General features: G+C 40.0%; 1 protein-coding gene across 5 annotated transcripts in view; it reads left to right on the top strand.

Annotated features, from left to right (window-relative positions):
• ctnnd2b (catenin (cadherin-associated protein), delta 2b) overlaps positions 1–12,648 on the top strand; it is a 161,910-nt gene that overhangs the window by 19,711 nt on the left and 129,551 nt on the right. For 4 of the 5 annotated variants that reach the window (XM_029453413.1, XM_029453414.1, XM_029453412.1 and 1 more), the window contains exon 2: positions 9,439–9,575. In XM_029453413.1, coding sequence (XP_029309273.1) covers positions 9,444–9,575 — 132 coding nt within the window. In that variant the 5' untranslated portion in view covers positions 9,439–9,443. Of the gene's footprint in view, positions 1–9,438; positions 9,576–12,648 lie in introns of those variants that run through there. The other variant, XM_029453411.1, reaches the window with a different exon arrangement.

Here is a 12,648-nt window from a genome sequence, read left to right as displayed (position 1 = left end):
CAGTAAATCTTGTTATCTTGGTATTAAATATTTAATTCTACTGTCTATATCTGTTCTATTCCATGTTGTGTTAAAAAGATCTGAGGACATGTTTGAAAAAAAACCTTAAAAGCAGTTTACTATAAAAACACTTACTGTGTATACACTGACTGGATCTTTCGACTGAGTGCGTGTGTCATTGGTTAGCTTGAGAAAAGTCAGTTGAAAGCCACTGAAATCACAGCTGATCTGATTCTACATTCACTGCTTTAGTCCAACCTCAGTGGTTAGCATTCCTGTGAGCTCTCACAGCTTTGCTGTTGTTTCAGCACAGCTCAGAGTATGATGGTACTTCTGTTAGATTCCTATTGTTTTCTCCGAAAATGTTCCCTTTGGTGCGATTCTTTTTCTACTCACTTGAAAGACGGCAACTAGAAAGGATGTTGAATTCACTTCATCAATGTACGCCAGTGTCCGGAATATGCACTCTCAAACACTCTCATTTTGTTAATGATGCCACTGTCTGTGTATGTGTCTCTGGCTTTTAAATAGATCCACCAAATCCCTCATCGAATCAACACTAATCCTGCTTCTTCCCTATGCTAACCATTTGTAATCAGTAATGTCAGTATCACTACAAGGGAGTTCACACTAGAATGCATACTGCAAATTGACTGAAAGAGTTAATATCAAGCATAAGATGAAGAGACAAATGTAACCACTTTATTTAACTCAACTAAAGTAAAAGCCAAAAGCCCTGCAGTCCTATTGATGCTGCAACGCTTTGAATGCCCCACAGGCCATAATGTTATTTATTTTTTTAACTGAACAAAACTCTACTTTGATTTCTTCTCGATGTCTAGCTGTCTAGTCTCTGGTAATCAGACCACGGTAGCGGTTTCTAGGAGCAGTTAACAAACCACAGCAAACAGACAAACAAACAAAACAAAACAAAATCCTGATTTGTTATTTCTGGAAGTCATCTGACAACAGCCTGTTCAGCTGTTAATCTTATCCATGTAAGTAATTAAACTCATTACATTTGATTACTTTTTTAACAACTGTTTTCTGTCGATGTCTCTGCATTTTCACCGCTGGTAAACAAGCTTCACACTGTACTGTAATGTGAGAGCCCTTTATGATTTCAAAACGAATATATTGTTGAATTTCCAGAGCTGAAATATCCTCTTGTCCGACTACATGGTCAATCAGCCTCGGCATGGTCGGCTGGTCACAGGCAGGGCAGACTCTGGTTACTTAGAGCAATGCGCTTTGATTTCATTTGCAGACGAGAGGCAGTGTAAATTCAAATTGGAGAACAAATCAAAACTAAATATTTAGAGAGTAGAACAGACATTGAACAGTTTGCCGTGGTCATTTGACTAGGTCACGAGAACATGGCAATTGGCGCCTACACGTTAAGTGTCTCAAACTCACTAATTTAGGGCTTATTAAGTGTCTAATGGGCACTGGTTTGGAAATGAGATAAACAACTACAGCCTATTATAACCAATTATGAATACATTTAATCATTTTGGTGTTTAAAGGATTCATTCTGATTCAGCAGTCACACAATAACACAAACTAACTAACTGATCGAGGCAGGGGACAGCCAGCCACTCCCATGTTCTGCACGGTAAAATTATTGTTTTTGTCAAAGAAGTTTGGTGGTTTGGAAGAGAGCATAGATAACGGCTTTGGTTTTATTTATACGGAAGTTAGCCCACTATACACTCGCAATGGCGACGGTGCACATAAAAATGGCTGCTGCTCTGACCATCGGCTACGTTGATATGAAGTTCTTCTCATGTTCTATTTCTATGGTTCTACCAAAGCACTGCTGTCACACTACTATTTACAGCTTATTTTATTAGTCACATTCTTTCTTCACACCATATTTACACTATATTGGTTGACTAATCGTCTTCCTGACTTCTGAGTAATTAGCCATGTGTATGGGAAGCCTGATTGTGCTGGGGGGGAAACAGAAATCAAAGGGAAACACCCAGTGTGTTGTTACTGAAGTTATTAGTTGTGCTTGAAACTTTACACTTAAGGTATTGTGATTATATAATCAGCTTTACTTTCTATCACACACCAACGCCAACATCAGTGAACATCATTAGCATTTAAGATCAAAACAGATATACCTTTGAAATGAGAACACAATCATTCAGGCTCAATTGAATTGTGATCCATATTCAGTGAGCCAGGCACCCAGGCAGTAAAATAACATCACAGCAGCAGCTCTCTGCAGTGGTTCAGCAAGTGTTTTCCTTGTGGTGGAATGGGCTTTGTGTTTTAATGCTTTTGATAATACATTTATATTAAATAATATATTTTTATTGTGACCAATCGGCTTGTCATCAGAGCTGCTATCCTTAAGTGGCACTCGGAGTGATGCACACTGTATCGCAGCATTACAGTAGGCATGTGTTTGTGTGTGTATTAGTGTGAGCGCTGATATATAAATGTCCATTAGCATCTGGACTTTTACCATGAATAGATTTGGCTGCTGGGTGATTAACCCTCAATGATGCTTGCAAGGCCATCTGCCATTGTCTGCCAGTGACAGTTCTGTAGTGAAAGGTCCTTCAATTTAAAGGCCATGCATGTGGTATACCCACACAGGTGATAACCCTTGTCTTATTAGACCTCCTCCCAGGACTGTGTTGGGCTGTACAGATTGCATTTGATTGACATCTCCCTTGCTCTCTGGTTAGCTTTGTTACATTTTCTATGGTGGACACATTGCAATAATCATTCAGGGACTTCATGTAATTGCATCCATATAATTTGCATTGTTGCTCCTGGTAAGGCATGAATAACAATTTTTTACGATTATATTTAGGCAACTCAAAGCACTTGGTCAAGGCTAGAAAAAGATAAAGATCTTGGTTAAATACTGAAAAGGTCGACACTGAGTTGAAGGAAAGGATGTATTGACACTTTCTTTTCTATGTACGCTCACATCCCCTTGGCATTTGGACAAGTATCATCTAAGGTCGACACATGCCGACTTGATGTGTCCTATATACAGTATCTCCCAATATGACGGGAATGTCATCACATTTGCTCGCTACTGAACCTTAAACGTTCTCAATTCGATATAGCTTACATAGCATTCATATAGCACCAAACATTTATTTGTTATGTAAAGATATAGTGGAGTATTGTCTACCTGAGCAAAATGAAGTCACACTCCCTCTGTGTGTGTTGTAATTCAAGCTTCCCTGTGCTTTGTTTACGTAGCCGGTCCATCCATGCCTGCATGTGAGTCCGCTGTGCCTTCCCCACCGGTTAGCTAATGACAGCTTCTCTGCACTGCACTCATACGGCGGTTACTCCTGATAACGCCGTCACAACTGTTTTGACATTGTTGCAAAAGTCAATTTCCCACCCATCGCCAACACTGTCAGCTCCGTCAGCATTGTAGCTGTTATTTGCACTTGTTGTGCTGTTAGCACAGTTAGCTGCTAGTCGCCAGCTCAGCATTGCCATGTTGAGAATAGTTTGGAGGCAATCCCTGAATCATAGTATGGAGAACCTTTAATGATTGCTTCTGTCTATATGGTGTGTTATGGGCTTTAATACAGTGCACTTAAAGTGGTATTCATTTATTTTTGGGTAGCAGAACAAGCAGTAAACATAACACAAATTATTATGGCTAATCTGTTAGCAAACAACAAATGCTCCAATGTGTTCACCAGCTACAGTAGTCATTAACTTTGTCTGCTGTTTGGTGCTGGGCAGAGCTAAAACCAGCAACCTGCTAAAATATAAAGCTGATGAGAGCGGTGACAGTGAACCAAAACAGTAAATTTATGGACTATAAAAGCAAAACAGTTAGCTGAAAGATACAAAAGCACTTTGTGGATCCAAAGTTTCTGCGTTTATCACTACGAGGTTATATAAAAATATTATGGTTTGAAGAACCACTTGGACAGCGGATTAATACAAACAGTGAACTCAGGCTGCATAGCCTATGCCTTCCCTTTTTCCTAAATGTATTTGGAAGCAAAGTATACATATTATGTAGGGGACAGGATTGCTGTTTGATATGAACCAGATATAACAATTTGCCCAAATGAACTATAATTTTAAAAGGTACCATTATACGCTTGGTAGGGTTATTTGCACTGTGAGTTGTGCCTGTGTTGTGTCCAGCAGTCAATGCAGGACACAGATCAGAGGATTTACATGCAAACTTCAATCCCTGATACACCATGTTTAATTTAGTTTGTCTAATTCACTGTAGGCTACTCTTTTAGAAAACAATGTTAAAAGAATATCATGCATGCCTCACAGAACCAAGATTAAAGACATACCTCCACTGTGGACCCAATAAATGAACAATGAGACAGTGCTAATTACATTGTTAATGTTACTGTTAAAGTGTTGTTAATTTGAAATCCAAGCTGTGGGCACAGGGTCCAGACAAAAGGACAGATGACTGGTGAAGCCCAAACAAAGCAAGTTTTAATGAGGCAACAGGGGACGGCCTGTCAAACACATAACAAACACTCACACCCCAGAAGGGACATACGCAGAAATAATATACACACAGGTTTGCTCCAGTGATCCGTACACACATATATACAGGAATACAGTTGTGCATGCAAGTAAACAACACATATGCATCCATACCACCGGGGGAAAAGACACTTCCACATGAACATTTAGCTGATTTGCTGCTGATTTGAATTCCGTCTTCACCAAAACACGCCTGTCTCAGACCTGACTGATGAGCTTAAAGGGTCAAAAGATTAACCTCAGTACTCCCCATGTCAGCCATGTCAATCATAGCATGGTGAGCTGCATTTACAATGTTACAGCAATATCGGAGATTACCGCTTTAAAATGCAGGGCTAAATACCCCTGCATTACAGCGCTGAAATATAGAACTAAAAATCCAAGATTATACTTCAGTGAAATAAAGCCTTTAGGCCTAATCCATATTCAAAGTCTTGTCTCTAGCTGGGCTGTGGGCCTCTATAACCTAGTTCTGAATGCTGTTATTGGGGAAAGCAGCTTTGTACTGGTCAGTTGTGTGATGAGGGCTTGGACACGGTCTGTTGAGCTGACCTATATTTGGCTGCCTGCCCTGTCTGCACAGTCAAAACCAGCTTCTCTCTTGTTTTGTTCTATAGGCAAATTGGGCCAGCGGGCACTCCGCTCCTTGATCCGGTTCGCTAATCAAGTTCAAGTGTGAATGTACATGTAAAATGTTCATGCAAAGAGAGAATTCATATAGGATAAGAACTTCATTCACCATCAGTGTAGAGAAATGTGTAATGTCAGTGGAGTAATGTATCAACGACTGACATAATCATATGTACAGTGGGACTGGAACAGAAATCACATACAAACAAGAGTCTACAGCCTTGCTGATCAGCTGGGTTAGGCTTTACTTGAGCTAAATGCTAATAACAGCATGCTAATATGCGCACTATGACAATGCTAACATACCAATGTTTACCAGGTTCTGCAGCTTAGTTTAATGTACTTGCATGCTAAAATTTAGAAATGTTCCGATGGCATATTTTCCTTCCTGATACTGATTCCGATAATTGAACTTGTGCATCAGCCGATACCGGAGTGTCATTTATGATGTACCGATCGGAAACCAGTGCGTTAAAAAACAAAATATATTTTATTATTATTTTCTTCTTTTGAACAGTTGCAATTTAGTAAAATAGGAGTACAGTATATAACAGTATAAACAGTAGTGTAACAGCAACTTAACAACTACATAAATCGAAGAATCCTTAAATCCTTAATAAAGATGGAAGTAGCTAGCGGAGAGTTCATTTCTCATGTAATTTCAGTACTTGTGCTTTATTCCAGGTTATGCTACTTCATACTTCTACTTCCCCACATTGCAGAGGGAAATATTGTACTTTTGATTCCACCATATTTATTCAATAAATAATCAAATCATAACACATTATTCTAAAATGGACCATTCTGTATAATGAGGACAGGACCTTTACTTGTTACAAAGTATTTCTACACTGTCGTTTTTCTACTTTTACTTAAGTAAAAGATCTTACTTCTTCCACCACTGGCTATTCCCAAAGCTGCTACCTAACCAGAGTTTAAGGAGGCACGGACAATGTTCTGCTATTCCATCCACACTAAGCCAGAATGTTCCACTCCCAAAAATGATGCTTTTCAAAGACATGCTTTGGGGCAGATACATTTTTAAATGCCTCTGACATGTTTTTGTGCGAATGCGAAAACAAACCTTTTTTTTAAAGTTTTTTTTACTGGATTTTGATACCCAGTTTTTTTTAATGGCTCCTATACTACTGAGGTCTGATCTCAGTGTGAGGTTTTATTCCTGCTCTGAGGAGAAAATACACAAAATGAAAAGTTGTGATGCAGTGTATCAAGACCTGTGTAAACATGTTCAGTACACCATGACATGACCAGGTAAATACATAAAGTGAGTAAATAAGTAAATGGCTTTGACTGTAGTAATAATGGGATAGAGCAGCAGTCATGATATGAAGGACAATGACAGGTCATTGCTCAGCCTAATATACTTGTCTTCATGCACCTGGGAATCTAGAAATAAATTGTCAGTTCTTGAAAAGACTTAGTTAAAGGAGACATTGCTAACACAGGTGAGTCACATTAGCTCAAAGTAAAATGAAAAGAGCGTAAAAGAGGGATTTTTGGGATTATTCTATAGAGAGAAGGACAAATGGATATAGATTAGGATGAGTAGAGGTGATAATGAGAGTGATGACATTGTGTGTGATGTGACTACAGGAAGAGCAAAGAGGGAAAGGGAGGAGAGGTTAGACGGATGGAGGCACAGAGGAAGGAGGTAGCATAGGGGAGGGAGGGAGATATGAGAAAGAGGGTGGAAGGCACATTATTATGCTGTGCATCATATCATAATGCTGTGACTGCACGGCCGGAGAGTAAAAAAAAGATGGAGAGAAAAGGGAGATGGCGTGAAAACTGTGAAGCATGTCGCGGTGTCACGAGGCCAGATAAGCAGCCGAGTGTTTATGAGGGCTCAGGTGCACTGCAGCGTTGCAGGTTCAAATCCAAACCGCAACCTTTCCGGTCATCCTCCTCCTTGTCACCCTCCAGTGCGTGCTGCCTAATATAGCAGAAATGTGCTGAAAAGATGAGGAGACACTGAAATAGGTCAAGTGAAGAAAGTGGGCAGGGAGAGAGGGAAAGGGGGAGAGAAAGTTCAGAGGCAACAAGGAGGGGGAGGATGCAATGGTGAAAGGCATGAGGACGAAAGGAGGAGAAATGGATGTAGTGTAAGTAGAAATGTGAGTGGTAATAAAAAATTTAAGTTCAGAAACAGTGACGAGGAATGGATAGATAGAGAAGAAGAGGAACACTCTCCAAAATGGAAGACAAGTAAAGCCAGGTCAGCCATATTAGCAGCCTTCAGTGACCAGAGATTGTTGCCTAGCAGCATGCAAGAAGAGTTTTTTTCTCTTCCCTTCTCCTCACCCTCCTACTCCTCTTGCATCTCTCTTTTCTCCTCGCCTCACCTCCTCCTCTCCCCTCTGTCTTTCTCACTCTTTTTCTACTCCTCTTTTCCTTTCACATTTCCATCTGTCCTATCCTTTCCGCACCTTTCCCTCCTCTCTGCTCACAGGCTCCACTTTCATTTTTTCAAGCCGGTGCTGCCTCATGCCGACAGCCAGCCTTGTTTTGTGTGTGTGTGTGTGTGTGTGTGTGTGTGTGTGTGTGTGTGTGTGTGTGTGTGTGTGTGTGTGTGTGTGTGTGTGTGGCAGATTCCTCATGACAAGCCTTTCATCAGTGTGTAAAGCTGGCTGATGCAGCTGTTACACCAGCTCGGTGCTGCATCAGGATTACATGGCACATGTGAAGCCTGTGTCCTCCAACACTTGGTCAAATACAGGATGACACATGGCATCAAGCATGCGAGTGTGTGTGGTTGTGTGTGTATGCCAGTTCCTCTGATGCTAGGACTCTAATACTTGGTTTTTGGCACTATAGGTTTTGGCTTTTTTGGGATCTAGGTTGTTCATTAATGCCATAAAATAGTATGGCAACTGCTTCAACTATTACTCTTACTACTACTTACTATTGCTACTACTATTATCAGTATTGGGGAGTAATGAACTTCATGTAATTACACTAGTAGTACTACATTCCAATGTGCATAGTGATACACCATTTTGCTATTGTTTTGGGTAGTTATTTACTGAAACTGCAAACCATTTTGGGCCATAAAAGGAAAGTATTGATTATTTTATTTTATTTTACAATTACTTTTCTTCTGAAATTAAAGCCTCTTTGACCAGCTGCAGCTGGTGATTTTCTTTTTTTTTTTCGTTGTCAACAATCCAATGTTTGTGCATCTGAAGCCTGATTTTCCTCTGTGTCATAAACTTCCATTGTTGTCCAAAAACTATTTTAAAACAAACCAATGAGCCACACCGTTCCACTGGGTGACGTGCTCCTTCATTACCACCACCAAACACTGTGCTTTATTGCGAGTAGATCCCATATACATCGTCCTGTGGCTCACTAACGTACCAAACCATTTATCCGCATGAAAATAGTTCCCAACACATGCACGATTTAATCCTGTTAAAACTAAGGTAACTAGCTGTTTGAAGAAGTTATTAGCCTTTTGTTTTTAAATGAAAGTATATATTTGTGACACACTTGTACGTCTTCAGACACAGACTGTAGGTGACACAGTACTGGTTTCATCCTTTATTTGAAATTGTTGATGGCAACAAAATAATAGAATATTGCAAACATTATATTTTAAATTCTGCCAAAAGATTTCATCATTAACTTTTTCATTATTGCGGCTACGAGCAAGAAGCTAATAGTAGCACTACTACTATAATAGTACCACAACCATTATTTCTACAAGTAGTTGTTCTAGTAAAAGCAGCAATTTCTGAAAGCTACTACTGCTGTCGCTTTTATTGCTATAATAAGCCATCATCTGTGACCATTATCTTTATGGAGTCCTCATACTTTCTTCTCACTGGCCTATATTTCCTGTTTCAGCTGCCCTTTGCCAAATGCATGCTGGGATAAGTTTCAGATCCACATGACCCTGAACATGAATACATCAGAGGTAAAATTATGTAAAAAATAAAAAAGTTGAAATAATTGTGTAAACACATAAATCAATTCGGTTCAAAATGTTGCAGTAAAATCAAATGCAGTTTAAGTAAAAATCTAAATGCTTTGCAATGCTTTGCAAATGGACAACACTGACTGACTGGCTGATATCCAGATTAGTTGTCAATATTAAATGTTTGCTTAGAAATGTTTCTCTCTTCACTTCTGTCTTCACACTAACGTCCATATCTGTGTGTATGGTTGTTCCCGAGTACAAGAGTGTAACAGAGTGTAGGTGTGATAGCCTAAAGGCTGGCATGTCACAGTATCTTTAATAATAGTTAAAGTGTTGCATGTTCCCTCGTTTTCCAGGAGGTATGCCAGTGCCTGAGGTGGCGTCTGACACTGCCAGTGCTGCCACCATGTTGAGCCCCGTCCTCAACGCCTCCAACGGAGATGGATCCGAGTCTGAAACCACCTCCGCCATCCTGGCCTCCGTCAAGGAACAGGTTAGACCTGCGTGTTGGTGTGTGTGAGTTTGTGTGTGTGTGCATGCATCATACACAGAGGGTTGTTATGATTAATAAAATATGAATACCAGAAAGTAGTGGGAATAATTCCTCCTGTATTTTTAGGGTGAGACAGGGCGACAGTAAACAGTAAACACAAATGATGGAATGCCCATCTGAGCTAATGTGTCACAAATATGTCATCACATTTTGATCTGTTAGCACAAAGCCTTAGGCTACAGCCACTCAGTGTAATGTTGAAACTGCTCTAATGTGGTGGGATGCATCACTTCCCTACATTTTGTCAAAGTTTGAGCTGTTTTGTTGGAGATACTGTGCATGACAAAGCAGTAAAGTGATAAAGACAAAGATCAAACCTTGATTTGTTTCTTAAGTAAAGCTAACATGAAGCTTAAAAGGTAGGCTTTGGGCTTATTATGTATTCATGGATGTTAGAATATTCAGGACTCTGCCAGAATGTCTCTTCACGTGTCCATCTGTTTTAATTTCTCTTTCATTTTTGACTGCTAGGTGCCTTTCATCACATTACTCTTTAGACTTATACTGACTTTTAGATTGTTCTTAATAAGGTGTGCTGCCCCCCTTCATGCTTTTGACAAATAAGATATGGCATTTGTATTACCTCCCCCTGCTGAGACCCTAAATAGTAATATATTATTCACTTCATAATATCATCCCTTCTGCGTTATGTTTAGTGTTGGACTCACTAGGTTTGCAGATGATTAAATGTTGTATGCTAAAATCCAAGATTTACCAAGATTACAAGCCTATAGCAATGTTAGCAGCCTCTTTTAGTGGCACAGCTCATCGTATACCCGGAAACATTGGAGAGAAGCCTTGGCTGATAAGAATTGGACCATTAGTTTTAGAGGTATCCTGTGATGAACTGAAAAGTGGAAAATGTTGACCTGCTGCTTGTGTTGCTAGATAGGAAAGTACCAAAGTCATTAGGGTTTAGCCTCTGAGGACCATTTATGTATCTGCCAAAATTAATGTTAATCCAAAATGTGAACAGATGGACCGTTGGATTTCCATTGCTACCCCCAGAGCCACACCACCAGTGTGTTTCCAGACAACATCCAATCAGCTTACTCTCTTATTTAAGTACCAATCAACATACAGCAAATATACAACAGATTAAATGTGATGCTACCGTAGTGTGAGATCTCATTATGGAATAAAACTTAAAGGGAACCTCCACCTAGTTTACCGCTCTTGAAAAAGTAGTTTAAAGCCCTTTGTTGCTCTAAAGGGAGCTGCAGGCAATTGCCTCAAGTGATGACACTTGAGTCAGTGTTGGTTGGGGATGAAAATTACATGTTTGAAAATTAAAAAATATCTTGGGAGTAAGAAAAAAGTTTACCCAAGCCCCCAGGAACAGCGCCGGGCTTTGAAGCCAATTTGACATAGTGGCCAAATCGTGAAACTGTAACTTCCGGGTCGGTCACGTGATGCTTTTTGAGATAAATCAACTTTAAGAACAAACACTTAAATAGCCTTTATTTAAATCATTATGTTCTAAAAGTTGTAAAAAGCACTAATGGCCGAAACCAGAGTGTGGGTAATGTAGGCTCCAGGTCTTGACGAGGAAGAAGAATGCGTAGAATAAAAAAGACAATATCTCTGGTTCTGCTCAATCGATTATGATAATTATTTTCTTAAACTGTCTATCATGAGTCCGACAATGTTATAGATCTGCTATGCTAAATCTACTAGTAGATAGCAGTGCTATGAATGCTGGCTCTATTTGGAACTGGCCTGAGAAGACGTGCATGCGGCAGTTTGTATTTTTGTATGCAGTGTGTGTGGGTGGGTGCACATTTTGAGTGGATACTTGATACTGTGGACACTGTGTGTGTCCTTGAGAACTACTCTGAAATGCAGATGCTAAAGATAGCCAGTGAAAATGCTGAGAGTGAAAAATAATGGATTCTGCATGTTTTAGACTGAAACTACGCTGTGAGTTACTACAATGTTCTCTAAGTCCAGTCCTAGTCTAAGTAGGTCACGTAGACCAGGAAACATTTATACACACGGGTCATGCGCACACATATACACACAGATGATCTATTCTAGGGCATAGTAATGGCCTTCTGATGTGTAATGTGTAAAAAGAAAAAGGATGGAGAGGAGTAGACAGGAATGGAAGGAGTGTCAGCTAATTGAAGGAAGTGAAGACAAATGCACAGTTGCTCACTCTTTCTTCTACCACCCCTCCTGGAGTCCTTATATTTCACTCTCCTGCAACATGGTGAAGTTATTATTATATTTTAAGCTAGTCGTTTGTCACGTCCTTCCAAACTCGTTTTTTCAGTGTGTAATTTTTCAATATGTTTCTTTTGCCAGTGTTTGTAACCAGGAAGCAGGGATGTGTTTTTCTCACACACACACACACACACACACACACACACACACACACACCCACACACACACACACACACACACACACACACACACACACACACACGCACACACGCACACACACACAAGGCTCCCCAGTTCATATTGGTTCATAAAGACAAGGTCAGACATGACAGAAAGAACCAAGAAAAGGCTTCACATACGTTCACACATGCGTTCTGCACACACACACACACAATTGTGTACACGCTGCCAATCAGACTCTTTTTTGCCTCTGCTGACTCACACCAGGAGATCCCTGCTGCCACTTTCTCTCCGTTTCCTTTTACCTAGATGAGATTGATTAGACATTTGAAGTTGTAATGATCACATCTGTCAGCTATTGTCCTCGTATCGTTCATCATCTCTGCTGTCAACACATCTGCTATAGCGGGAGCTCAGGGTGAAGTGCCAGCTCTGAAAGAATCTCATTCCAATGTGAGATGGACCTATTTGAAAATTCTGACATTATTGTCTTGTTGAATGACAGAGTAAGTGAAAGTGGCACAGGGTATTGATTAGCTGTATTTGTACTTGCAGCATGGTAACATTTGATAATCCATTCAGTTGTCAAATATAAAGAGGTTGAATGTGAAAATCCTCAAAATGGGTTTATCCTATCAGCAGGACGTACAGCCGTTCCAAACAAAAT

This window comes from Cottoperca gobio, chromosome 17 (assembly GCF_900634415.1).
Source record: "Cottoperca gobio chromosome 17, fCotGob3.1, whole genome shotgun sequence".
NCBI lineage: Eukaryota > Metazoa > Chordata > Actinopteri > Perciformes > Bovichtidae > Cottoperca > Cottoperca gobio.
Note: the sequence above shows the minus strand (reverse complement) of the source record. Positions and strands in the feature narration are given on the sequence as shown.